Source organism: Oncorhynchus clarkii, chromosome 13 (genome assembly GCF_045791955.1).
Source record: "Oncorhynchus clarkii lewisi isolate Uvic-CL-2024 chromosome 13, UVic_Ocla_1.0, whole genome shotgun sequence".
Classification (NCBI taxonomy): domain Eukaryota; kingdom Metazoa; phylum Chordata; class Actinopteri; order Salmoniformes; family Salmonidae; genus Oncorhynchus; species Oncorhynchus clarkii.
This window is the reverse complement of record NC_092159.1, coordinates 25,550,540-25,578,355: the sequence shown is the minus strand read 5'-3', so window position 1 is coordinate 25,578,355 and position 27,816 is coordinate 25,550,540. Positions and strand designations below refer to the sequence as shown.

General features: G+C 43.6%; 2 protein-coding genes across 6 annotated transcripts in view; one reads left to right on the top strand and one right to left on the bottom strand.

Annotated features, from left to right (window-relative positions):
* Positions 1–13,758, top strand: part of LOC139424699 (vacuolar protein sorting-associated protein 54-like) — an 18,224-nt gene extending 4,466 nt beyond the window's left edge. The window contains exons 8-24 of one of the 2 annotated variants that reach the window (XM_071176775.1): positions 130–256; positions 418–465; positions 898–1,005; positions 1,245–1,300; positions 5,200–5,296; positions 5,816–6,177; positions 8,082–8,211; positions 8,433–8,614; positions 8,761–8,873; positions 9,684–9,747; positions 9,873–9,978; positions 10,103–10,190; positions 11,694–11,815; positions 11,930–12,010; positions 12,129–12,236; positions 12,452–12,546; positions 12,850–13,758. In XM_071176775.1, the coding sequence (XP_071032876.1) occupies positions 130–256; positions 418–465; positions 898–1,005; positions 1,245–1,300; positions 5,200–5,296; positions 5,816–6,177; positions 8,082–8,211; positions 8,433–8,614; positions 8,761–8,873; positions 9,684–9,747; positions 9,873–9,978; positions 10,103–10,190; positions 11,694–11,815; positions 11,930–12,010; positions 12,129–12,236; positions 12,452–12,546; positions 12,850–12,955 (1,993 nt within the window). In that variant the 3' untranslated portion in view covers positions 12,956–13,758. The remainder of the gene's footprint in view (positions 1–129; positions 257–417; positions 466–897; positions 1,006–1,244; positions 1,301–5,199; positions 5,297–5,815; positions 6,178–8,081; positions 8,212–8,432; positions 8,615–8,760; positions 8,874–9,683; positions 9,748–9,872; positions 9,979–10,102; positions 10,191–11,693; positions 11,816–11,929; positions 12,011–12,128; positions 12,237–12,451; positions 12,547–12,849) is intronic. The other variant, XM_071176776.1, reaches the window with a different exon arrangement.
* On the bottom strand, positions 13,481–27,816 carry LOC139424700 (UTP--glucose-1-phosphate uridylyltransferase). Of its 4 annotated transcripts, XM_071176781.1 has the most exons (10): positions 27,545–27,816; positions 26,411–26,543; positions 23,763–23,859; positions 18,731–18,916; positions 18,001–18,134; positions 17,431–17,728; positions 16,920–17,117; positions 16,431–16,673; positions 16,188–16,292; positions 13,481–14,846 (listed from the first exon to the last, which is right to left on the bottom strand). In XM_071176781.1, the coding sequence occupies exons 1-10, from the start codon at positions 27,558–27,560 to the stop codon at positions 14,739–14,741; spliced, it is 1,518 nt and encodes a 505-aa protein (XP_071032882.1). In that variant the 5' UTR covers positions 27,561–27,816; the 3' UTR covers positions 13,481–14,738. The 4 variants fall into 4 exon arrangements, with proteins under 4 accessions (XP_071032882.1, XP_071032881.1, XP_071032878.1 ...); XM_071176780.1 differs by lacking the exon at positions 27,545–27,816 and having other exon boundaries at positions 23,763–23,871; positions 26,422–26,440; XM_071176777.1 differs by lacking the exons at positions 26,411–26,543; positions 27,545–27,816 and adding an exon at positions 25,833–26,156 and having other exon boundaries at positions 23,763–23,871.

The window sequence follows — 27,816 nt, the reverse complement described above, 5'->3', positions numbered from 1 at the left end:
CTAGTCAGAATACTTTTCAGAGTTTCATGTCAATATAAGTCATTTTAAACACGAGTCCCATCGTGAAATACTCTGTGTATTCAGAGTGTGGCCTTTGGACCCTGTGACGTCTCCTGTCTCCCCCTGCAGACACCTGGGCTCGCAGCTGTGTGAGATGGAGAAGCTGATAGACAAGATGATGGTGGAGGACTTTAGCATGTACTCCAGGAGTGACCTCAGCAGGAGTCTGGAGGACGACGGACAGGTCATGGAGAAGGTCTGTACCATTGAGATAAAAAAAATAAATATATAAACAATGTTTACATCTGAATGAAGTTGTGGTTTGAACCCTATAGCTTGAGTTCAACCATAAATGGAAAATGTTGAGAATGTGTAGGTGTGGTTGGAGCACCAAACTGAGGTTGTGTTTTGTCACAGTGGTCACTGTTCTCACAGATGCAATACAAACGTTCAGTCTCAATAAAGGTGGGTCTGACTCTTCCGAACAAGTTTGCTACTTGGAATCAAGTGAATAAAAATGGCACATGTTGGGTACTCCTGTATAGTTTGTTCAGATCAGAGGAAAACATCAATGTGTTGATCTCTTCAATCGTCAACCTAATTTACATTTCAGTAGCACAATTGGCAATTGCCTTTTTGTTATTATGGGTATGGTAACTTTGAATGACTCTGAAGGGGATTTTAATTATCTTCGTTATGCGGAAATCATTGTCTTAATTGGTTTGAAATATGAATCTCTTTGTTTATTAGTTTATTGTAATTGATTTGATGAATTGTTCTTATCATAATTGATCTCTTGAAGTGAAGAATTACTCTGATTGGAGTTATTTGGCTTTATAGTATTGCTCACTGTGTGTGTGTGTGTGTGTGTGTGTGTGTGTGTGTCGGGGGATACAGGACAGGCTGGAGTCTTTGGTGTTTGGCTTGCTCAGGCAGCGGAAGCTGGATTTTCTGGACATCTACAGCGACGAGATGATCCTAGCAGCCAAAAGCATTGTCACACAGGTAAAAGACCAGACACAAAGTATGAGAGAATAGACTTATACTTCATGATCATAAACATTTATGGTGAAATTGGGAAAAGGGTTTTGACATGTTAAGGGTATTTCCCAAACCTCTCCTCCAGCACCCTCTCAGAGTTCCACTTTTTGGTCTATTCCTGAACTAGCATACCTTTATCAAACGAGAAATACATTTTGAGTTGGTAAAACAGATATGGAAAGTAACATACTCTTATCCCACAGTCTGTTGTCGACTCGGTGTCACAGATTGAAGAAATCGACACTGACATCGTCACAAAGTGAGTAGTACAGCTAGCTATACATTGAATGTGTTTGTAATTGCTTGAGCACATTGAGCTGCTGGTAATATCTACCGAATGCACTGGAGGTGTTGTCAAAATATGGCCTGGTGTTCTGAGAATCCTTCCTCAACAAAGGAAAGGAAGCTAAACCAGTTGGTTATGGTTGTCTTAACAACAACAACAATGAGTTAGACCGCGTTAATCTGTCATTGAAAGGAGCGCTTGGAATATGACGCGAGGGCTATGAAACCAATCTGGGTGTGGAAATCTAGTTATGAGGGCGTACGTTAGATTGTCAGATAAACGTATTGTTTAGGACAGGGCTCTTCAACAGTCTGGCCAAATTCTGCCTTCAGATCATTTGATTTGGCCCCGCAAGTTTTCTTTTTGTGTTCTTGAATTTTCATTGTTGCATAAATAGAGAGACAGACCGTGCCTTCAGAAAGTATTCAGACCCCTCGACTTTTTCCACATTTTGTTACAGCCTTATTAAAAAATGGATTCAATAAATACAGAACCTCAGCAATCTACACACAATACCCCATAATGACAAAGCAAACAGGTTTTTAGAAGTTTTTGCTAATGTAATAAAACATTTTAAAAAACAACTTGTAAATAAGGTATCAGACCCTTTGTTCTGAGACTCGAAATTGTGCTCAGGTGCATCCTGTTTCCATTCATCATCCTTGATATGTTTCTACAACTTGATTGGAGTCCACCTGTGGTAAATTCAGTAGGGTGGACATGATTTGGAAAGGCAGACACTTGACTATATAAAGGTCCCATATTTGACAGTGCATGTCAGAGCACAAACCAAGCCATGAGGTCAAAGGAATCGTCCGTAGAGCTCTGAGACAAGATTGTGTCGAGGCACAGATCTGGGGAAGGGTACCAAAAAATGTCTGCGGCATTAAAGGTTCCCAAGAACACAGTGGCCTCCATCATTCTTAAATGGAAGAAGTTTGGAACCAACAAGACTCATCGTAGAGCTGGCTGCCCGGCCAAACTGAGCAATCGGGAGAGAAGAGCCTTGGTCTGGGAGGTGACCAAGAACCTGATGGTCACTCTGACAGAGCTCTAGAGTTCCTCTGTGGAGATGGGAGAACCTTTTAGAATGACAACCATCTTTCAGCATTCCACCAATCAGGTCTTTATGGTAGAGTGGCCAGACGGAAGCCTCTCCCTAGGAAAAGGTACATGACAGCCTGCTTGGAGTTTGCCAAAAGGCACCTAAAGACTCTGACCATGAGAAACAAGATTATCTGGTCTGATGAAAACAAGATTCAACTCTTTGGCCTGAATGCCAAAATTCTCTGGTCTGATGAAACCAAGATTCACGCCTGAATGCCAAGCGTCACGCCTGGAGGAAACCTGGCACCATCCCTATGGTGAAGCATGGTGGTGGCAGCATCATGCTGTGGGGATGTTTTTCAGCGACAGGGAGACTAGTCATGATAAAGGGAAAGATGAAAGGAGCAAAGTACAGAGAGATCCTTGATGAAAACCTGTTCCAGAGCACACAGGACCTGAGAATGGGGCGAATGTTCACCTTCTAACAGGATAACAACCTTAAGCACACAGCCAAGACAATGCAGGAGAAGCTTCAGGAAAAGTCTCTGAATGTCCTTGAGTGGCCCAGCCAGAGCCCGAACTTGTAACCGATCAAACATCTCTGGAGAGACCTGAAAATAGCTGTGCAGCAATGCTCCCTAGCCAACCTGAAAGTGCTTGAGGATCTGCAGAAAATTTGAGAAACTCCCCAAATACAGGTGTACCAAGCTTGTAGTATCATACGCAAGAAGACTTGAGGCTGTAATCGCTGCCAAAGCTCTTCAACAAAGTACTGAGTAAAGGGTCTGAATACTTATGTAAATGTGATATTTCAGTTTATTTTTAATACATTTGTAAAAATGTCTAAACTAGTTTTTTTTTATTGTGTGTAAATTGATGAGGGGGAAAAAACAATCAATTTTAGAATAAGGATGTGACATAAAAATACGTGGAAAAAGTCAGAGGTTTGAATACTTTCCGAATGCACTTGATCGTATCCCAATATAATCCAGGTTTGAAATTAAATCTTTGAATTTGGTCCGTTTTTATTTTTGTACTTTTCTATCTGCTATGTTGTTAAAGTTTATCATCACAATACCCCTGGGTCGTATTCACTAGACACCAACTGGAAGAACCTGAATATGTCCAATAACCGATTAACCCTATTCTCAATGGGCTGCTAGAGCATGTTTTGACAATGGATATAACCCTATTCTCAATGGGCTGCTAGAGCATGTTTTGACAATGGATATAACCCTATTCTCAATGGGCTGCTAGAGCATGTTTTGACAATGGATATAACCCTATTCTCAACGGGCTGCTAGAGCATGTTTTGACAATGGATATAACCCTATTCTCAATGGGCTGCTAGAGCATGTTTTGACAATGGATATAACCCTATTCTCAACGGGCTGCTAGAGCATGTTTTGACAATGGATATAACCCTATTCTCAACGGGCTGCTAGAGCATGTTTTGACAATGGATATAACCCTATTCTCAACGGGCTGCTAGAGCATGTTTTGACAATGGATATAACCCTATTCTCAACGGGCTGCTAGAGCATGTTTTGACAATGGATATAACCCTATTCTCAACGGGCTGCTAGAGCATGTTTTGACAATGGATATAACCCTATTCTCAACGGGCTGCTAGAGCATGTTTTGACAATGGATATAACCCTATTCTCAACGGGCTGCTAGAGCATGTTTTGACAATGGATATAACCCTATTCTCAACGGGCTTCTAGAGCATGTTTTGACAATGGATTTAGAAGTGGATATGAACAAAACATTTGAATTAAACTTGATTGTTCAACTCCCCAGCCCTCCTGCATCATTTAAAGCCAAACAGGATTTTCCTGTGCATGCGTGCGTACGTATATACAGTTGCAAGAAAATGTTTGAACCCTTTGGAATTACCTGGATTTCTGCATTGATTACTCATGAAATGTGGTCTGAATTCATCTAAGTCATAATAATTGGACACAAACAGTTGTACTTCTACATTTTTTTATTGAAGACATTGTGTGTGTGCGTGCATGTAGCCTACACACACAGGCAGATATTTTCAGCTGGCAGGCTGACCCTGGAAAATGTTTCTGATTGACAGTGAGGGCTTTACTTAAGCACTTTGGACTAAGAATAGGGTACATTTATTTTTTTTAAATAAAAAAAAAACTTATTTTGGTGAAAAAATATGATTTCAATTGACAACACTACTGGGCAACAAATTGGTTAAACCACATTTCATGACCCATGGGGTCAATTCATCAATATTCAGACTTAAAGTTGTGTATATTATTATAATAATAATAAAAACTGCACTTTGTCATATTTTCTCAATGTAGTCTGAACATGTGGAAAAACCTGGATCGTTTAGAAATGTAATAACCATTTTGAGGGACTTGGCACTATACAAAACTTGAAACGCATTCATTTGAATGTAATTGAATATGAATGTTTTGGACATACAAAATTACCATCATTTGACATCAGTCCTCATTTAACAATGCTTACCTACCTATGAAAGCCATTGAAGCAGATCTAAAGTAAAAAAAATATATTGTTCACATGAATAAAAATGCTATGCAAATTACCATTCTGATATGGCATTGCTGGTATGACTCTCCTGGTAGAGCTCTGTTATATTCAAAATAAACATCAAGCTGGAAAAGAAAAAGACCTTGTTTGAGCTGTTAGTAATAGGAATTTAAGGTGACATTTTTTTTCTAGGTGTTTTTCAAGAGACCATTTTAAAGGATTGAAGAACCTCTTTCTGTTGCAAAACATTTTGCTATGGTTTGCACTAATGAATAAGACCCTTCTCTCTGCTTCTGGTTGGTCAGGCTGGCAGACCAGATGCGTCTGATGACCTTCCCCCAGTGGTTTGAGCTGCTGAAGTCCGTCTTTGAGAACTTCATTCTCTTCCTGAAGAGGATCAAGGTGAGGATCATACTTTATTAAAAATACAATCCCGGTTGGTTAGATTGAATCAAAATGGGATTTATGGAATTGTCCTTTTGCTGAATAGAATACTTGAAAAAGGTGTATTAAGAGGTAAAGAAAATGGAAGGTAGTTAGATGTCTTGCTATATAAATTGGCATAGAAGAATAGAACAACACTTTAGCATTTGTTATTTTGGCAGTGTCTACACATTTCTCTTTGGTTGACGCGCAAACCAGCTGTTTTAAAGTGCATTACTTTACTGGCCCGTTGTAGGACTCGGAAGTTGAGGATCTGTGCCTTTTTATTTATCTGGTGTAGTTAGCAAGGTTGGGGTCAATTCCATTTTAAATTCAAGAAGTACACTGAAATACCAATTCTCTTCAATGCTTTTCAATGAGGGACATTTCTAATTGGTATTGTTTACTTTCTGAATTGACTGGAATTTAAATAGAAGTGACCCCAACCCTGGTAGTTGGTTCCTCTGCCCTCTAAGTTAACCATATGTCCTCATCCAGGCAACGCTCAGTGTGGTGAGGAATGTGGTGCTGGAGGCGCTGGACAGCAACCAGAAGAGCCGTCTACTGGAGCGGGCTGCGGCTGCAGCGGGGGGCCTGGCTGAGGCCCCAGGGACCCCTCTCAATCAGGGGGAAGCAGAACTGGCCTACCTCACCCACGAGGGCCTGTTCATCAGCGACGCTCTAAATGATGCCCAGCTGAACCTGGGGGCAGGCGGGGGCCAGGAGCCGAGCTCCACGGTGGGGCCCAGGCAGGCCCTGTCACGTTTGGATGGTTGTGGTAGTGACTCCGCCTCAGGGACCACCGAGTCGTCCTCCAGCAGGGAACACGCTCTCCAGCCAGGAGGAGCCGCCGGCATCTCGTGAGTCACTCACCACCTTCACCAACCACAAACACGCACTGTTAACACTACTGAGTCAGGCTATACTGTGCTGGCCTGGTTATTTTTCCACCAAAGTAAAGTTTGGGTTGGCAAGGCAGTGTGAAAAAGATTGTATTCAGCTGTGCAGCATGTATTGACTCAGGAAATCAAAGTAACTGTCCAGTGTTTCCAGATATATCTCAAATATGACCTGTAATTAATTACAATATACGTGAAATAGTTTTCATTCCAAAATGTTTTAAGGAAGTATGTTTAAAAGCAGCTTTTCTGTGTTTGAATGGTGTGAGCGTACCCCAACCAGAGAATACAGGGTTATTCTGGATCAAAAAGGGGCTTAGGTGGTGGGTTGGGCAGTCGGTCCGTTGGCCAGGCAACATTTTTGAGAACATTTGAGGCCCCCATTTTGGTGGTGTAAAGACATTTAAGTTAAACTAATTTCCTGAAATTCTACACATTTCTTAATTGACTGTGTGAAATGTGTTTTTTATAGCTAATCTTCTGCAATTCTACATTCTTCCATGGAGCTGAGAGAACATTTAGCCGTTTTAAAGCAAGTTTCCGGCGATTCTATGCATTTTGCCATGGTTAACCCTAGAGTCGATATCCGCTCCCCTTTGGAAATCAAGTTGACATAATAAAACAATCCCCCTGTTTAAGCGATAGAGATACACCTCCGATGTCAGCCTTCTGCGGCGGAAGCTGGCCAAGCTACAGCAGTGTTTGTTAGACCAGGAGACATCCCGAAAATCGTTCTTCTCACAAACGTCTGTAGCGTCCGAACAGTTTGGCCTACATGACCCCTTTTTATATAAAGACTCACAAACACCATTTTTCCCTACGACCCCCACAAAGCGTCACGGGACTCGTCTAAAGTCGCTACTGCCGATCTGCCAACTTCTGTCTGTAGCATCCAAACAGTTTGGGCTACACACCCCTCTGTGGAAAGGTGAGTCTCTCTATGACACCTCACAAGACTCGTCTCAAGGTAGCCCAGTACCAGTTCGAACAAATGATGGAAGTATACACTTGCTGGACATTTTTTTTTTTTTTTTTTTTTTAGATACACCACCCCATACACAAAACTGGACCTACAGACAGTGAGTGGCGTGGCCGTGGCTTGCTGTATAAAGCAGGCAGACATGCATCGTGGCATTCTGTTACTGTTCCATTGAACGTTATAATGGGCAAAACGAGTGACCTAAGCGACTTTGAGCGGCAGTCCTGTGGGCGAAAAACAGCTCGTTGACGAGAGAGGTCGAAAGAGAACGGCAAGAATCGTGGAAGGTAACAGGCCAAATAACGGCCAAATAACGGCGCAGTACAACAGTGGTGTGCAGAACAGCATCTCGGAACTCACAACTAGTCGGTCCTTGTCACGGATGGGCTATTGCAGCAGACCACCACACCGGGTTCCACTCCTATCAGCTAAAAACAAGAAGCGGCTCCAGCGGGCACACGATGACCAGCACTGGACAATTGTGGAGTGGAAAAACATTGCGTGCTCCCAACAAATCCCGGTTTCTATTGTGTCATGCTGATGACAGTCAGGATTTGGTTTAAGCCAGGATGGATCCATCCTGTCTGGTGTCAACGGTACAGGTGTAATGGTGTGAGGCACACGTTAAGTCCCTTGATACCAATTGAGCATCATTTCCATGCCCCGAGGAATTCAGGCTGGGGGGGGGGGGGCTGGTACTAGATGGCTGTACCGAATAAACTGCCCAATGAGTGTATATATGTTTAAAGGTTGGGACCGGCTGGGACCTTTTTATACTCTGTAGTAGACAAAAAAAAATGGTGCGCCATCTGTATAATGGAAATAGAATGTCTAAAAAAAGTGTCTTTCTAGTAATTGTATTTCTGTGTTGTCTGTCCGGCTGCAGGTCCAGTGAGGACATGATGCCCAGTGACCTGGAGCTGGGCCGCGTGGCCAATAACATCCAGGAGCTGCTCTACACCGCCTCAGACGTCAGCCACGACCGCTGTGTCAAAGTCCTCATGGCCAGAGCCAAGGTAGCTAGCTAGCTTAACGCATGTCATGACAGGAAGAACAACACGCAGCACGACCAATGCACTCTCAGCTGGCTTTGTGTGAGACTGTACAGGCAGGGTTCGAATTTCCATTGGTGCTCTGAATTGACCATGTAAAATGGGAATAACTCGAAACCCTGCCTGGTAGTGTTTCCTGTTTTGTAACCTTGAATAATCACTTTCTCTCTCTCTCTTTCCGCCAGGATGGCTCCCTGGAGCGTCTGAGCTCGGCCGAGTTTGTGTTTCTGTCCCAGGCGGTGGAAGGCTTTGTGAGGGACACAGAGGAGCTGTGCTGCAGGCGCAGTGTGTCCCTAAGGGGGGCGCTACAGAGCCAGGCCAACCGCTTTGTCCACCGCTTCCACGAGGAGCGCAAGACCAAGCTCAGGTACTAGACTGGAGAGTATATACACACACACACACACACACACACACACACACACACACACACACATTACTAGGGAATAGATGTGCAATACTTCAGGAACTTGAAAACCGTCTATTTTAACTGTGTGTGTGTGGGTTCATCTCCAGTCTGCTGCTGGACAATGAGCGGTGGAAACAGGCAGAGGTCCCTGCAGAATTCCAGGACCTGGTTAACTCCATAGCAGATGGCAGGATCACACTACCCGAACGCAAACCCCAAGGTAATATACCATTTGAGCATAAAATTGGCACCCGCCACCCACGTGTAGATTTAGATATTGGCAGGTAAGTGTATTCCACCAGCCATGTTGGCGGGTGGTCCATTTGCAGGGATCTACAGTGTAAGCATTACATTGTCAAAAGTCAAGTATGAGCACGAAAAATTTTGCAATAGCTGTTTATGTAAAGTATTTCTGCTGTTCCGTTTAATAACTGCTAATCGCTCAAATAAATAGGAATCCTATATCCCACCTCTCGCTGTAACACTGCCTGGCAGGTGAGCTGTGCACACTGAATTAAGTGCTGATAGATTCATTTTTAGAGGCGCTGTGAAAGTTGGTCTAATTTACTCAAGTTTAAAAAGTGAAACTTTGTCCTCGTTTTTTTGGGTTACTTACATTGCGTGGTTGTTTTTCGACGTTGGATTGCGTCTGCTGCTTCAACCGATAGCAAAGGGAGAGATCCCAAATCTCAGAGACACTTAAAGGGGCAGCTGAACATTTTGTCTCTGATATTTTGGACTCAGGTCACATGAAATGAAATTCAGCAATATACCACATTACTTCGTACTAATACATTTCTTGTTTTTAGAAACATAAAGCATGATCATCGTTATTTTTTAACAACAAATGTTTTATGTAATTATGGCAAAAATATTTTGGCTGGTAGACCACAAAGTGAATTTTAGGCTCTTGTATACCATGTTTACCATAGTCTGTCACTGACCCACGCTCTGCACAACTGTCAGTCCCCCCAGAATATTTGTCTGTCCCCAGACTGACTGAGTTTATTTTCTGTCTTCTCAACACCAGGCACAGAAGAAAGGAAACCAAGTGATTATTTGCACATTGATGGCCAGAAATATGCTGTTGTCGGGTGAGTTTTGATTTACTAACTACGATTAATGCGCCTTTCCACTCCCACATTCAAAACAGAAGGCATGTAGGGAAAAATGATTGCGACCCATATTGACTGGTGACCTCTGTGTTCCTCCTCATCAGCACGGTGTTACTACTAATCCGGATCTTCCTGGAGTACTGTCAGTGTGTCAACGACATCCCTTCCATCTCCACAGACATGCTCACCCGCCTCTCAGACCTACTCAAGGTAACAACACACCACCCCCTGTGGTAGGATGGTCTGAGAGTTGGCTACATTTACCTGGCAAGCATCCCATTAACAAACTGCCATGTTGTATTGAATGGTCCCTGACCCTCTCTCTCTCTGACAGCACTTCAACTCGCGGTGCTGCCAGCTGGTCCTGGGGGCAGGAGCACTACAAGTGGTGGGACTCAAGACCATCACCACTAAAAACCTGGGTATGTACATGGAGCTGGAGCGTGCCCAATTTGACTGGAGTGAGGCGTGAGATTCCCAGAGGCTGGCGCGTCAGTAGCGCTCACGTCATGCCCGGCCCAGCATGCATTTGTAGCCTACTTGTGCGATGCTATCTAGAGCCCCTTGCTTTAATTCTGTACATATTTTATTAAAGAAAGTGAGAAAACACACATGCTGAATCAAGGTGACTTAAAGAGTAAGAGAGGGAGTGCGGTGATGTCCACAACTAAAGAATCATTGTGGAATCGGAAAAGATACGTATCCCTAAAGCATGACTTACTACATGCACATGCTTAAAGAAAGGAACGATGTGGGTAGATAACTAAATGTGTCATTGTAGCAAAGGATTTTCAAACTAAAAATCAGATCTGTCAGCTCGGGGATTCGCTCTAACCACTACCTGCCTAGTGGTTAGAGCGTTGGGCCAGTAACCGAAAGGTTGCTGGATCGAGTCCCAGAGCTGACAAGGTAAAAATCTGTCGTTCTGCCCCTGAACGGGCAGTTAACCCACTGTTCCTAGGCCATCATTGTAAATAAGAATTTGTTCTTAACTGACTTGCCTAGTTAAATAAAGGGTCAGAACAAAAATGAATTTAATTTTTTTTTATCTATTCAATAAGCTTTCTGTTGGGTTATATTACCTAAAAACCTTTAGGCCTACCTATAGAAGGAAAAAAAAAACTGCATCTCTGCCCAGCCTGGTAAGTGGGCAAAATGGTGTTTAACATCCCCAGTGGCTATATTCTCTGCTGCCGGCCGGCTCTCCTGACGCCACAGACTGGCCAAACGTGTGCTTCTAAAAAATTAATTCAAAAGCACTAATAAGTACATTTTTGTTTAATTTGTATTGAATTCTAAATACGTCACAGCCTGCGCAATTTATAGACTATAATGATTTAATGCTGAGGGCTTTATGTCCCTACCAGCCAATTGTGTCGCACTCGCAAATGCTTCAATGTATTTCTTTGTAGGCTATAGCCTTGAACTAATATAAATCATTCATTTTGGTTCCTTCTTAGGCTCCCTGTCCTATTTAGTGTTTATATGCTATTTGAAATGTGCGCTTTTTACATTCACCTTTTTCATTTTTATTCCAATCATATGGTTTGTGTTCAAGTCTTCAGAACCAAATGGTAGGTCCCGGTAGTCTCACAAATCAACGGGTGTTTGTTGAATGGAGTGAGTTTTTAGTGGAGCGGTTAGGAGTTGGCACTGCTCCATGAAAAAAATCCTGCTCAACTCCACTCACATACTCTGCTATGTACTACTTGGGCGTGTCCAATAAGACGAACAATTTCATTTTCCATTTCAAAACATTTTAAAATTGTCTCGCTATGGAGTGTGTCCTACTGAACACAACCCAGTGCTTTGCTATGAACCGTAGGTTTTGCCCCACTACAGGGTAACCTCCACATTCGTATTAGCCGTGTGTTCCTGTCTGTGATGTCCGTGTAGAAATAACCATAGTGTGTGTCTTTCCTCAGCCCTGGCCTCTCGCTGTCTTCAGCTGGTGGTTCACTACATTCCCGTCATCAGGGCCCACTTTGAGACCAAGCTGACGCCCAAGCAGTACAGCGTCCTCAGGCACTTTGACCACATCACTAAGGTGAGCACTGGCCTACTCTAGTTCGGAGATTCACTTGTACACTGTGAGTGACACGACGTGTAGGACTTTTGAGTTTTAAGAAACGTTTTTCTTTTTTTGGTGGGGGGGGGGCAGGACTACAACGATCACATAGCGGAGATCTCCGCTAAACTGGTGTCGATCATGGACAGCATGTTTGAGAAGGTGCTGTCTAAGGTGAGTTCTACAGGTCCAAACCACTCTCAAACTCTCCCCGTCTAACCTACTATACCACTTTATAAGATTGGCTACAGCAATGTCAGTGTGTCAACATATCTATCTCGTCTCCCGCCAGTATGAAGTCAAGGCCCCCATGCCGTCGGCCTGCTTTCGCAACGTCTGTAAACAAATGGCCAAAATGCATGAAGCCCTCTACGAGCTGCTACCTGAGGAACAGGCACAGGTAATATGCCAATAATACCACAGAGATCCTATTCAATAACGTCTAATTATTCAAATGCGTAATAATTAATAATACAATGTACTACGTGACAACACTAGTTACTTCTACTGCTATTCTCAACATACTGGGCACGGTCCAGGTGGTCTTCATTGCATTCGCAGCTGACTAGATGTTTTGAGGGTAACGTTGTGTGTTTGTTTTTTCTCTGGGCCTAGATGTTGTTTCTGAGGATCAATGCCAGCCTTAAAATGCACCTTAAAAGGCAGCTGGCCCGTCTCGGGGTGCACCACGACGGTGGACCTCAACATGGGTGAGTGTTTCTCACCTCGGATTCTGTGGGGGTTGAGAGAGAACATTTCTGTAATATTGCCCCAAAAATGTGTCCTACAGTTCTTTGCTTGACCATACCAAAAATAGTAATAAAACACACAGATTAAATCTACTCCTGGACTAAAAAGCATGCTCAACGGAGAATCTCTAATGAAAGTCATTTGTCCAGAACTAGGCTTAATGTGTCTGATAAAACAGCTTCTTGTCACTAAAGCTAAAAGACCATTTCAATGGACTTGTTGATGACTTGAAAGCACTTCTCTGATTTCCCCCCCCGCTCCAGGCTGGTGACGGTGGATGTCGCGTTTTACACTGAGAATGTTCAATCACTGAGGACACTTGAGAAGCTAGACTTGAACATGGCTGAGATCTGGGAGCAGAAGAGGTGATGATGGGGGTAGTAGTCGTCCTACCTACCTACACAGTGTGTAACGCCTTGTTAACCCACCCCGGAGGGAGGGGAGAAACTAACTCATCAGATTCTTGTTGTAAAGAGACTGCACCTCCAGCAGCCAGCCTGCCCAGGGATCTCACTGAAGCCCACGCTGTCTGTGTACAGAAAGAGAGTGGAGGAGGTCTGGTAGTGGTGCTTCTTCAAGGGAGAAACTCCCCCAGGCAGCACCGGTGTGGGACCAAACACTGAAGCGGCCATTGTGTAGGACAGGCTACATAACATGGCACCCTATTCCCTATACAGTGTACCACTAGTGCATGATCTAGGGAATAGGGTGCCATTTCAGACACTGACTTTTTTTAAAGAGCACCTCTCTGGGGGGGCTACAATGAGATACGAGACACCTTTAGGATGCAACTGCTGCCCGTTACCTCATCACACTGTAATTCAACTATAGATGACTTATTAAAAACAGATGAATGATTGGACTAAAATGCTGACATGGTTCAGAACATGTCACTTACTGGAGAACTGATTTTATTTATTTATTTTCAGGTTGAAAGCATAGTATTTCTTGCGTCGGTCAACGAAGTAAGGAATAACAAGGCCACTTCGACACACTCATAGATTCAGACCCATGTTTAAGCTAAATGGAGCATAATTTGCACTGAATACATCTGCAAACAAATTCCTTCCAATCCTCAATTGTTAGTGTTCCCTTCCATGGCCCTAAATTAAACCTTTACTGTGCTGTCTGTACAGTAAGAGTGAGCCATTTCAACACAATGCCACTTTGAGCGACTTTATGCCCGAGCTAAGTAATTCTATTTAAAGCATTATTATCTCTTGGAAGCATGAACGAACATTAGCCTCTGATTGGTTTGTCTTTTTTAAAGTAGTTAAGCTCCAACCAAAAGTCTTGTTTCCCAGTTCTATTCACTGCCTGTCTTACACTGTGAGGATCTACTGGTGTATATAACAAAAAGCACCATCCAGTAAAGTGGCCTACTTTTGATAAATAGCATACTGTTTGAGTGCCTGTGAGCGTATGACTGTTGGGCACTCTGGGTAAGAAAGTGTGGCAAACTGAAAATCTGACCGCATGCCTGTCTTGAATCCCAGGAAACTGAATAAAACACGGGACAATATGGAAGCATTTCTACTTTGGCCTTTTCTCTCTGTCCATCTGCTGCCCTTGATTGAGATGGAATCATCCAGACAAGAACCATTACACCAGGGTTCTCCAACCCTGTTCCTGGAGAGATATGCTCCATCCAGATAATTGCTAGTTTAGGGTTGGAGCAAACACCTCCAGGAACAGGGTTGGAGTGTTGAGATGGGCTCTTCATCAGAGGCCACACCTTTGATTTGCCACTAAACTATTCTAGTTTTAAAATCAAGACAAGTTGAATCCATTTTACACTTTATTCAGGTCAGAGTTGGCAACAGAGGCTGTTTACACAGGCAGCCAGACCGATTCTGATCTTTTTCCACTAATATGCCTTGTCACCAATTAGCTCAGCTCTTTTGTCAGAATTGGGCTGCTTGTGTAAACACAGCCTTAGAAGCCTTGTGTGCTGAACCACAACGCTCATTAGGAGGACCATCCCACCCATTTAAAACTGATTAAAATGACCCTGACTGTGGTCAAGTCTTTCTTTGTAAGCTGCAGATAAATTATCTGAAATGGTGGATCACAGTGAAACCTTGCTCTAAAACAGTCCTAGGTGTAGTTTGTCCTTGAGTCTTGTCTGTGCAACTGTCTTGTCCTGAAGGCCTTAGTGGTCGAGGATGCGCAGGTTGCCAGATACAATCTTGTTTTCCAGCACTGCTCCGGCAGGAATATCAATCCTATCTCCGTGATTGGCAATAATGATGACAGTTCCCTGTGGAATGGATAGTGAGGGGACGTGGACAAATGTAACACACAAAATACCTACAGTTGGAGAGAAATGTCAAGCAAAGGTAGCCCAATATAATTTTTCTGTATTCCAAGTAGAGGTCGACACCGATTATTGGAGGACCAAAAAAGCCGATACCGATTAATCGGCCAATTCTTTTAGAAATGTATTTGTAATTGTAATAATATTGTAATAATGACAATTACAACAATACTGAATGAACTTAATATAATACATCAAGTAAATAATGAAACATGTTCAATTTGGTTTAAATAATGCAAAAACAAAGTGTTGGAGAAGAAAGTAAAAGTGCAATATGTGTCATGTAAAAAAGCTAAGGTTTAAGTTCCTTGCTCAGAACATGAGAACATGAAAGCTGGTGGTTCCTTTTAACATGAGTCTTCAATATTCCAAGGTAAGAGGTTTTAGGTTGTAGTTATTATAGAAATTATAGGACTATTTCCCTCTATACCATTTGTATTTCATTAACCTTTGACTATTGGATGTTCTTATAGGCACTTTAGTATTGCCAGTGTAACAGTATAGCTTCCGTCCCTGGGCTCGAACCAGCAACACAACGACAACAGCCACCATCGAAGCAGCGTTACCCATGCAGAACAAGGGGGAAAAAAACACAGGCTCAGAGCGAGTGACGTTTGAAACGCTATTAGCGTGTGCTAACTAGCTAGCCATTTCACTTCGGTTACACCAGCCTCATCTCGGGAGTTGATAGGCTTGAAGTCATAAACAGCGCAATGCTTGACGCACAATGAAGAGCTGCAGGCAAAACACACGAAAGTGCTGTTTGAATTCATGTTTACGTGCCTGCTTCTACCTACCACCGCTCAGTCAGATACTTGTATTATATGCAACGCAGGACACGCTAGATAAACTAGTAATATCATCAACCATGTGTAGTTAACTAGTGATTATGATTGATTGTTTTTATAAGATAAGTTTAATGCTAGCTAGCAACTTGCATTCGCGTAACAGGCAGTCTCCTTGTGGAGTGCAACGAGAGAGAGGCAGGTCGTTATTGCGTTGGACTAGGAAACTAAGTTTGCAAGATTGGATCCCCCGAGCTGACAATGTGAGTCTGTCGTTCTGCCCCTGAACAAGGCAGTTAACCCACCGTTCCTAGGCAGTCATTGAAAATAAGAATGTGTTAAATAAAGGTAAATTAAAACGGCAAATCGGCGCCCAAAAATACCGATTTCCGATTGTTATGAACACTTGAAATCGGCCCTGATTAATCGGTCGACCTCTAATTCCAAGTAGATACCATGCAATAGGAATGAGTTACCATTTTGGGTATGAAGCCTTTACCTTGAGAGAGACGTTCTTTCCGAAGGTGACGTCTCCCGACACTGTGAGGTGATCCAGTTCTAGCATGTCTGGGATGCTCTCAAACCTCATCAGAAAGTCATGCACCTGCAACCATAACAGGTCAAGAACCTATACTAACAATTCAAACCATAAAATAAGAAGAATGACTACCTCCAATGAAAATCAAAATGTCTGCCATAATGACTCAACAAAATGCATTCATCTACATTTTGGTTCCATTACCTTGGTGAAAGAGCTGCCCAGCTTGACGTGTGGCGTGGAGGGGAACTCCCTCTTCTTGCTCATGGTGAGCGAGCCGGCGTCCAGGCTGTAGAGGTTGGACATGACCAGCAGCAGGTCCGACGAGGTCTTGACGGGCAGGAAGCGGCTACGGGGCACGTTGACGCCCAGGGCGTTGTCGAAGGCCTTGATAGCGGCGCCCACCGCTGTTTCCAGCTGGATCACGTTCAGACCACCGTCCAGCGTCTGGGGAGGAGGTAGTTGAGGGGTAATTGGCTCTAACGTTCAGTGAGCTTGTGGCAGCTATTTAATTGTTATGCAAATCTAATCGTAGGTGAGTTGCCATGGGTGACAGCCTTCCGAAAAGTATTAATTCATATAAAATGGGATGGTTAAGAGTAAAAACATCAAAGGAAACCCTAAAACACATGGCTATGAATTAAACAGATACCAGTTTTAATTTAAAGACTCCCCTTTCCCCTGTCCTCTCACCTTGGGGTTGACGATGATCTCCATGTCCATGGTGTTCTGCTCGTGCAGCCTCTTAATGGCGGCCAGTGAGATCCAAAGGTTGTTGGTGTTGAAGATCTTGAACTTGGTGACGGATTTGAACTCGTCCACGTGGGCTTTGGGCACCTGGGCAATCTCCAGCAGACGCAGCTTGTCGTCGTACTGGATCAGCGTGCCACCCTGCGGAGAGATTGAGAGGCGTGGCAGAACCATGAGCAGTCAGGAAATGTAAAAAAAAAAAAATGCTATGCTGTATGCCATTTTACACCGAGGTATAATACATCGCAAAATGGATCATACAATTGTAGGGAATTCCATTTTATCCTCTACCATTGTCGCTTTAGCACTCTTTTTAATGGTCTTACATCTTTTGTGCCGAGGTGGGTGGACTCTGACCGTCAGCGACATTAACAATTCAATGAACCACCAAGGAGAAAGGAAAACCAGCAGTAACCCTTGCCTGCTTCTAGCTAGCACACAAACCTCTGCTCACCTTGACGTCTGCACGGGTCTTGTCCGTCACCTCCATGATGAACTCGCAGCGCTTGTCTTTGGGCTGCGTCATCAGGTGGTTGAGGATGAACAGGTCCACGGTGGCCCCCAGGTTGTCTATGTTGGACACGAAGATGTACTCCTTGCCCGCGGCGATCAGCTGGTCCAGCAGGCCGGAGTTGTAGAAACTGGCGTAGATGTCTCCGTGGCCGGGCGGGTACCAGGCGTCGGCGTGGTCGCCGTGCATTCCCAGGTCCTTTGCCACGGGCAGCAGGGACTCCTTGTTGATCCTCGGGTATCTAGAGGGGCAGGAGGAGAGTTTTAATAATGTTCATTTACCTTTATCTACACAGGTAAGTCAATGAGAACTGATTCTTATTTACAATGACAACCTGTCAAGTGAGGTAGAGGTGAGAAGAGAATGAAATGGAGAGATGGATGAGTGTAAAAAGAGGGAGAGGATGTTCAGGAAAGAGTTAAGGAGGATCGTAATAGAACAGGATCATTTCCAGTACAGAGAAAATGTTTTCGAAACATTCTGTAGGTGCGGACATCTGTGTGCGTGTGTTACCTGCTCTGGTTGAAAGTGTGGATGTGCACCCGGTGGTGTGTGTACTTCTGCAGGATTTTCTTGGTGTCCTCGTCTGTGTTGAAGGAGTTCATGAGAACAAGAGGCACATCCACGTTGAATGTCTTGTTTAAGTGCTGAGAGGGAAGGCATTTATTTTTTAAATTATTTGTAACCCCTTTTTCTCCCCAATTTTGTCATATCCAATTAGTAGTAAGTTAGTCCTTTCCCATCGCTGCAACACCCGTATGGACTCGGGAGAGGCGAATGTCGAGACCCGCGCTTCCTCCGAAACACAACCCCGCCTAGCCGCACTGCTTCTTGACACAATGTACGCTTAACTCGGAAGCACCAATGTGTCGGAGGAAGTCGCTAGAGCGCGATGGGACAAGGACATCCCGGCCAGCCAAACCCTCCCCTAACCCGGACGACCCTGGGCCAAATTGTGCGTCGCCCCAGGATCTGTAGTAACGCAGCTAGCATTGCAGTGCTTTAGACCACTCAGGAGACATTTTTATGACTGGAGTTTGGCTCCCAAATAGTTTTTTTTATCATACTGTAATTTCCTCCAAATTATGTTGAATGTAGAAATGGAAATCTAGTACTACAATAACTAGCTCTAGTTAACATTGTCTCATACTGAATATTTGTATATCTTAAAAAAAAAAATGTTTAAGTGTTATGTTCTCTCGGACCAAAAATAGTATACTACATACAGTATAATATCCTCTACCTCTATCTGATGGACGGTGAGGTCCAGGAAGGTATTCTCATTGCGGACACTGATGACACTCTTGGGGCCTTTGCAGCCCATGCTGGTGCCCAGGCCTCCGTTGAGCTTGACCACCACCAGCTTGTTGAGGCTGGCCGCCACGCTGTCCGGCAGCGCCTGGGCCTTGATCTTGTCATAGGGGTGGATCTGCAACAGGGAGGGAAAGCGGTGCAGGTCAGATACTGGGAGTAGCCTGAAGATTATGATCACTTGCCCAAAAATGTAGATGTTTACACATACTGGCAATGTTAGAATGCTTCAGTGCAGGCCCTACGTTCCTCAATTAACAAAGTAGTAAGTAAGTTACACAGAAATGACAATTTGGCAGATTTTCAATTAAACAAATGGGGAGGATCCAGAAATCTGTTTAGGATACAGCAATGCTTTGCAGTTTGGTTGTTTTCAACTACAACAAAAATGGTTTAACCAGGTAGGCAAGTTGAGAACAAGTTCTCATTTACAACTGCCACCTGGCCAAGATAAAGCAAAGCAGTTCGACACATAAGTTACACATGGAGTAAAACAAACACAGTCAATAATACAGTCTATATACAATGTGAGCAAATTAGGTGAGATAAGGGAAGCAAAGGCAAAATAAAGGCCATGGTGGCGAAGTAAATACAATATAGCAATTAAAACACTGGAATGGTAGATTTGACAGTAGATGAGTGTGCATAGTAGAAATAATGGCGTGCAAAGGAGCAAAATAAATAAATAAATACAGTAGGGGAAGAGGTAGTTGTTTGGGCTATTTATAGATGGGCTATGTACAGGTGCAGTGATCTGTGAGCTGCTCTGACAGCTAGTGCTTCAAGCTTTTTTTGTTTTTGTAGTTCGTTCCAGCCATTGGCAGCAGAGAACTGGAGAGGCAGCCAAAGGAGGAATTGGCTTTGGGGGTGACAAGTGAGATATACCTGCTGGTATATGCGGGTGGGTGCGGGTGGGTGCAGCGAGCAGAGATAAGGTGGGACTTTACCTAGCAGCGTCTTGTAGATAACCTGTATCCAGTGGGTTTGGCCACGAGTATGAAGCGAGGGCCAGCCAAAGAGAGCGTACAGGTCGCAGTGGTGGGTAGTATATGAGGCTTTGGTGACAAAACGGATGGCACTATGATAGACTGCATCCAATTTGTTGAGTAGGGTGTTGGAGGCTATTTTGTAAATGACATCGCCAAAGTCGAGGATTGGTAAGATGGTTAGTTTTACAAGGGTATGTTTGGCAGCATGAGTGTGGGATGCTTTGTTGCGAAATAGGAAGCCAATTCTAGATTTAACTTTGGATTGGAGATGTTTAATGTGAGTCTGGAAGGAGAGTTTAGTCTAACCAGACACCTAGGTATTTGTAGTTGTCCACATATTCTAAGTCAGAACCGTCCAGAGTAGTGATGTTGGACGAGCAGGCAGGTGCGGGCAGCGATCGGTTGAAGAGCAGGCATTTAGTTTTACTTGTATTTAAGAGCAGTTGGAGGCCACAGAAGGAGAGTTGTATGGAAGATCCACCTGACAGGTGTGGCATATCAAGAAGCTATAAAATAATACAATAAATAAAATAATTAACCTGACCAATGGGGTAACCACAGAGAAGACTCAACCTGCCGACTGCTATATCAATCCCTGTGAAAGTTGGATCTTCAGTTCAGCATTTGACAGCTGGGGGGCAGTATTGGGGTTGCTCAAGGCAGGGAGGGGGGGGGTGTGTGCTTTGTTTTGGAGCGTAGGAGGGGTGGAGAAGGGGGAGCTGGCATCACTCCAGACTCCCATTATGTAACAGTGCTGTTCAGTGAAGCCATGACAGCAAAACCCAGAGTGGTGGGGATAAAGTACATCCTCACACAGGGACTGAGGGGAGAACAAAACACCCCTACAGAAAATATCACCCCTGACATAGGAGGGACAGCCACAAAGGCTGTAGCAAAGTGTTAGAGGTAAAGGATGACGCTGGTGTTAACTATGTATCTGGTCAGCGTTTTATTTGTGTATCAATATTGCATAGTGTATCTTCATGCCAAATTAAAAACATGGGTCCAGAAATAGATTTGTCCAATAGGAAAAAACAATAGGCCCACTATAGTTCATTCTTGTAGGCCTACATCAAGGTACAGCGGTAGCCTGCATAATTGAAAAAAGGCACACTGTTAATATGGTATGTTTTACTGTGAACTGAATACAGGGTAAGCCAGATGTGGTATAGTCAGACGGTGGGTATAATTCACTTCCATTTTAATTTCCTTTCCTGTACTTCCAGTCATTTAGAATAATTCCCAGGGAGAAGGAACCTGCCCTCTGGCATTTACTGGCCCTGCTGTTGGCAAATGGAAAGAGGACAGATGTACAACACAAGAGGACAAAAAGGACAGGGAGTAATTATAGACTGTGTGTGTGTCACACTCAAGACCTTAACTTTTACACAATCCGTTACACTCTGCCTTCAACTCTCAACTTATATACACACCTAACTTTACCTCCCTCCCATCATGGTCAAATGCATAGACAGACGCAGGAGAGTATGATGGGAGTGTACGATGATACCTCCTGCACTACCTTTACACACACACACACTTCCTGCACCGTCAGAGGGAGGCTACAGTTTCAGAGTTGGCATGGTAACAGGCAGCCAGGCCTCTTCCTTACCGCTCACCTTCATGAGACGAACCATCGAGATGAGAGTGCGACCATGAAGGAACTCAAACTGCATCGCAGTATCTTGACAATATCTTCCCACAGATAGGCCATTTCAAATCTAGCTTATAAATCTGATTTCCCAATGCTATGGGCAGTGTTCTCCAGGACCAGACATATTAGGAGAAAGCCTAGTCCTGCACTAAAAAACATGTTCAATGGAGGCTCACCATTGAAAGTGGTGGGCTACTTCTTACTAGTCACTCCTGAGGGGCGCAGCAGTCTAAGGCACTGCATCTCAGTGCTAGAGGCGTCCCTACAGACCCTGGTTCAATTACAGGCTGTATCACAACCGTTCGTGATTGGGAGTCCCCAAGGGCGGCGCACAATTGGCTCAGCGTCTGGCCGGGGCAGGCCGTCATTGTAAATAATAATTTGTTCTTAACGGACTAGCCTAGTTAAATAAAATAAATAGTATATGACTAGGCCTACTGTCTGGGAAACCGGCCCTATAGGTTACAGAGGCAGACTGTACACACTCTCCCAACAAACCCAATGTATTGTTTTACAGTGTGTACTGTATTCAGTGTGTATGGACTATTGGAAAATACACAAAGCAACGTGTAAGACACGGGAATGGGGAACTCCTTAAGATACAACTAAAAGACACGTATTGGTCCATTGCCAGAAGCTACAACCTCACGTGAGTTGTTGTTAGGCAGAAGTTTCAAAACACTTTTATAGCTCAACTACTATGAGGCTAACTATCACCACAACCATAGCCCCCTTTTAAATGAATAGGAGTCTGGAGAGCCGTGTCATTCTACAATTATCCTCCCCTCAAGACATACAGGCTATAATAATCTTCAATAAAGGATTTAACAAACAACATTTAGGCTTCATGTTAGTCCCCATTTGACATTAGCAAAGACTGGCCCAAGACCTCACAACTCTCTCGTGTCAAAAAGTCACGTCAAGATTTGGGCCGGTCCAATCAGTAGCATAGTAAAATCACTAGGGAAGCCAAGCCAGAAAATAAATGCCATATTACAACCTGTTTTCTGATATTTGCCTTGTTTGCTCTATAACCTGTTTGTTCATGCGCCTTGCGACCGTGATACACTATACATACAAAAGTACGTGGACACCCCTTCAAATTAGTGGATTCGTCTATTTCAGCCACACCCGTTGCTAACAGGTGTATAAAAATCGAGCACAGGGGTACAATGTATGAATTTATGGTTCGATCAGAATTGCCGTTATAATCATTGGCCAGTACGGAGAATCAAGTAAAACCACAAGTCCAAATCCTTCTGAACAAAAATAAACGGAACATGTGTTGGTCCCATGTTTAATGAGCTAAAATAAAACCTTCCAGACATTTTCCATATGCACTAAAAGCTTATTTCTCTTAATTGTGGATAAATTTGTTTATATTCCTGTTAGTGCGAATTTCTCCATTGCCAAGCTAATCCATCCTGACAGGTGTGGCATATCAAGAATCTGATTAAACAGCATGATCATTACACACGTGAACCTTTTGCTAGGCCACTCTAAAATGTGCAGTTTTGTCACACAACAATGCCACAGATGTCTCAAGTCGAGGGAGTGTAAAATTGGCATGCTGACTGCAGGCTTGTCCACCAGAGCTGTTGCCAGGGAAATTAATGTTAATTTCTCTACCATAAGCCACCTCCAACGTTGTTTTAGAGAACTTGGCATTACGTCCGACTGGCCTCACGACTGCAGACCACATAAGCATGTCAGCCCAGGACCTCATCCGACTTCTTCACCTGCGGGATCGTCTGAGACCAGCCATCTGGACAGCTGATGAAACTGAGGAGTATTTCTGTCTGTAATAAAGCCCTTTTGTGGAGGGAAACTCGTTCTGATTGGCAGGTCCTGGCTACCAAGTGGGTGGGCCAAGGGGGGGGGACTCTCTGCTGCAGGACGACAGGACCACAGCATTCTGCCCCCATAGAGCCAGTGACACTTGACAGCCACTAAATCCACAGCTCTCATGCTCAGTCGAAAGGGGCCGCGTTGGCATCTATCTGTTCAGATGGGGGTGTGGATGCTCATTGTAGAAGAGGGCTTTGGCCTAGAGATCCAATCTCATCCAACATACACAGAGAGATGCTACACTCAAAACAGTGTTTCTGAGAGTTTGTGGACTAGCACTAAATATGCAACAAAGTTGATTAATAGGTCTGCACCTGCAGAACAATGGATTTCCAATGGTAAGGAAAGGAACCATTTTCAGACATAGGCTGATCTGTATGACAATGTCTTGTCATTTCTTATGCAAATTAACGAATGCCTGAGCTTTCAGCTTGTGGCGTGTAGACAACCAGGGTTAAAATCTAACTACTCACCAGATCCTCTGGGGGCTTGTGGATCTTGTCCCATTTCACAGAGGGTCCTTTTACCTGGAGGAATCTGTGGAAGAGGTTCTTAAAACCCTCAAAAGTCCTTTTTGGAAATCTGAAACAGAAAGTGCCAAGGCTCAGACTTTGAATGGACGCAAATGATCAAAATCCACATTGTTTATTCATAAATCGCATCCAATTCACACGCAAAACATAGCTTGATAAAAGACACACTATTGAAATCATAACATTACTAAAGCCTAAAACGGTGTCTCCCAAACCTCTAGTAACTTCAGCCATCTCCATTTATTTGATGTATTCCAGAACCAGCACACCTGATTCAACTATTTTTTTATTTTATTACACTCATATAGCAGTCAGTACAAATCCATGAGCATACAAAATATTAATGGATATGAGTAACATTCATTTATATATTTTTTAAAACAAAAATCTTAACCAATAACATCCTGTGGTCTTAAAGAGAATAATTAACCAATGAGCAGAAATATGGGATTGGTAAACTAGACTTTGGTATAGTCAAGTTTGTTTTGGCTGCAGGTGTTCCTGCCTGTCACTGTGTTTCAGTTAGCCAGTCTAAGAATTGAGATTTTAGGAGGCTGACAGCGGGTTAGGGTTAGGGACAGTATCTGAAGGGCCTCAGTATAGCTGGAGTATCCGCCTAGGATGGTGCTGCATACCCTCTTCTGAATACGCTCCAGGTCACCAGACTGGGCCTGGGTCAGTGAGCTGTGTCGAGCAGGAGCGGCATATACCAGGGTGGGGCGTCTGTAGTCGGTGTAAATGCTAACCAGGTCTTCCTGTGGCACATGGAACCTTATAAAGCGGCGAAGGACAAAAGAGTTCTCTGTTGCTCCTGGTTACCATAGTAGCAACCTGCTCGCCCCATTGTACGTCTTTCTGTACCATTACCCCTAAAATCTTCACACAATCACACACTTTGATCTCCTGGCGCTCAATCCGGAGAGGGCACGGGACCAGATTTAGATTGTCAACCAATTTCCACCTACTTTCGACATCCAGGGCTGCGCTGTTTATTACTGAAAGGAAGATGAGGGCACAGAAGAGTTCCTTGCGCCACACCTCCAGTCGGCTTCAAGTGATTTTTATCAATATATTCACCTGTATTTACCCCCCCCAAAAAAGAAAAATCTACCGCTAATTAGCTGCCAAAGTGGCTGTCATAAAGAACTACAAATGACATGATCTGGACGAGACTGCTGAATTGAGGCAAAGGTAAGAATCTGTGGATTAGCTTTCTAATGTTAGCTAAAATGTAGTAATTAATAAATTGGCTACATTTCTTTAAATGGACAATTCTGTGAACTATCTTGTGCAAGTTTTAAAATTGACATAATACCTGTTTACAAAGGTGTCAGCTAGCGGTGACGTGTAGGAGCTTCCAGGGATTTGTAGTTTTGCATGATGTCTACTTTGATGCTAATGTCCAAGAGAGATTTACATTGTTATCAAAAGCATCACGCCAGTGTAAGACTACATGAAACATCCCTTATTTTAAGTGCTTCTAAAAATGAATAGAAATACAATTGGAACCATGTCCATGGTTTTATGGGTGTTTTGACACCTCCACTGTGGGGCTCTATAGACCAAATAAAAATGGAGCTGGTGGAGGTTATTCGAGAAAATGCTGGCCTGACCAAACCTATATATAAGCTACATCCTGAACTCAATAGTTCTATTCCAAATGATATGCATCATTATTGCTCTAGTCTGTTGATGCAGTCTGTTTGGTGACGCGTAGACTTTCATCCTTTCCTGCCCACTCCCTATAATCAAAGCATTCTGCCCGCAACCCTCCTTTCTGACCTTTGCTTAATGGCTTTCATGTCCGTTTCAGTTCAGTGTGTTCTAAATGCCCCCATTGGGATAATCATTAGAACTCCCACCTAGCCCATCTCACTGTTCATTCCTCAACCCTCCGGGCTCCTTAGTGGGTTTTAATTGCGTTCCCCCCCCCCCCCCCCTCCGCAATCTAACTTTAATGTGATGCGTTTGAAGTGAAACCAGGAGGAGTGTAAAAAAGGAACCACTTACTCTAAAGAGTGAATGCTTATCTTGTAAGCTTTTGCCATCATGCCAAAGTTAGCAGTAGCAATGCTAACTGCATACAAATGGTTTGCTAAGCAGGGAGTATTGTCTTTCCAGTTTCTGGGCAAATGGGTTGTTTTTAATGGGTTGTGCGCTGTGCTTGTTGGATAGCATGGTAATAGCTGATGCTTTGTAAGGTGAGGGCTCAGTGGTGAGGAAAAGTGACAATGATTTCTGTGGGAATGTATGGCCTACATCATATATAGAGAAAGGGTTTAACATCAAGCCTGCTGGGGCTTAAAGTAAACAGGGGGGGGGGGACAAAGAGTGGGGGGGGGGGGGGGGGCAAAGAGTGGGGAGGTGAAGAAAATGGGGAGAGGAGCAGAAAGAGGTACAAAGAGTGAATCCATGTTGTGAAATCGTGTAGTGTGTGCATCTGTGTTTGACCCATCGAGAGACACACGGGTCATTCACCATCCGGTTACCCTCTCAGAACTCAGTCCAGCATGCCAAGAAATGTCCTCACTCCTCCAAAACAACCACCCTGGATCCACAAACATGCACCAGGTACTCTCGCTCCAAACCCCAGGCCCACCTCCTGCTCAGCCCCCTTGGCTGTGGTCAGCAGCTTCTCCAGCTCTTTGTGCATGGTGGCCTCATGCTGCAGCCGTAGCCGCAGCTTCTCCTGAAACTCTGCCATCCCGGCTTTGCTGATATCTGCCGGGAGAAAGGAGAGAAAGAAAGCGACAGAGGTATTACATCATTCAGTCCGCTTGAACCAGTCGAAACAATCAAATGAGGCCAAAGGAGAGAATGAAAGGGAGAGGGAAAAGGCTAAGTTTGTTCATTCTGCTGGAACCATTCAAAACTATCAGACAGAGGATAAGGTCAGTTTAAAGACGTTCTGTCATAAAGCCTTCTTGACACCACTGCATGCCTGTGTTCTAATGAGTGAGGCAGCTTGTAGTCATTAAGCAAGCAAGCACATTATTTTACAATAGGTGAAATGGAACATTGTTACATATGATGCCATGAAAATGTCTACCCACATAATGCTTATTGGATCTATTTTAATGGACATCTAGAATGTTCTTCCTATATCCATTATGCCATGACCAAGTCAAGCCTATTGGGTCAATATTATCATATATCTTTTTTTAAAGTCATTTAGCAGATGTACTTGTCCAGAGGGACTTATTAGGGGCAATTAGGGTTTAAGTGCCTTGCTCAAGGGCACAGATATTTTTCACCTAGTCCGCTCTGAGATTCGAACCAGCGACCTTTCGGTAACCTCTAGGGCTACCTGCCCCTCCATTATTGAACCAGTCAATTGTGATTAGTTCACCCTGTGTTCAATACAGGATTTATTATGTTAAGAAAATATAGACATAGCAGCAACCAAGCTCTGGGTACAATTGACATGCAAATCACTCAAGATGAAAACACTAAGAGATTGGTAGCCTAATTTGGCAATTCCCAGTATTGCATAATACCGATGTGGTGAAATCTATATTCTCAGTAGCCTAAATTCAACACATCAGAAATATAGATAAGTAAAAAGAACGCACTGACTTCTAAAAAGATGAAATCATTAAACACTAAAAAGAGAAGTCAAGAAGTGACTTATAGTCATGGAAAAGATAAGAACTGTCAAGAGCAATCAATAGCAATGGGAAAGTAGCTATCTGACTCATTACCGACAGGTACAGAAAACTTACCATCCAAAACAGACATCTTTGGACGTATGACAAAATATGTGCCAAGAAAATTTCTCCAAATAAGATTCCAAAAGCCTAGCCTATAGTCTTCGAGCAAATATTAGACATCGTTCAATAAAATATAAACATCAATGGCTTGACACCAGACACCAGTGACAGCCACTCGCGCTTGAGAAAATGAACTGCAGTCCCAATAAACAATGTATCAATCCATCAGTAAACCCGACACCACCCATTCTCAGTTCGCCCACCTCTTTTGGGTTTCCACTAGA

Excerpts from the sequence above, each read along its gene's own strand:
- LOC139424700 (XM_071176781.1), bottom strand. Across the intron at positions 18,135-18,730 it reads TCACCGTCCATCAGATAGAG|CACTTAAACAAGACATTCAA; the intron begins GTAGAGGATATT and ends CTTCCCTCTCAG. Across the intron at positions 17,729-18,000 it reads CACACTTTCAACCAGAGCAG|ATACCCGAGGATCAACAAGG; the intron begins GTAACACACGCA and ends CTGCCCCTCTAG.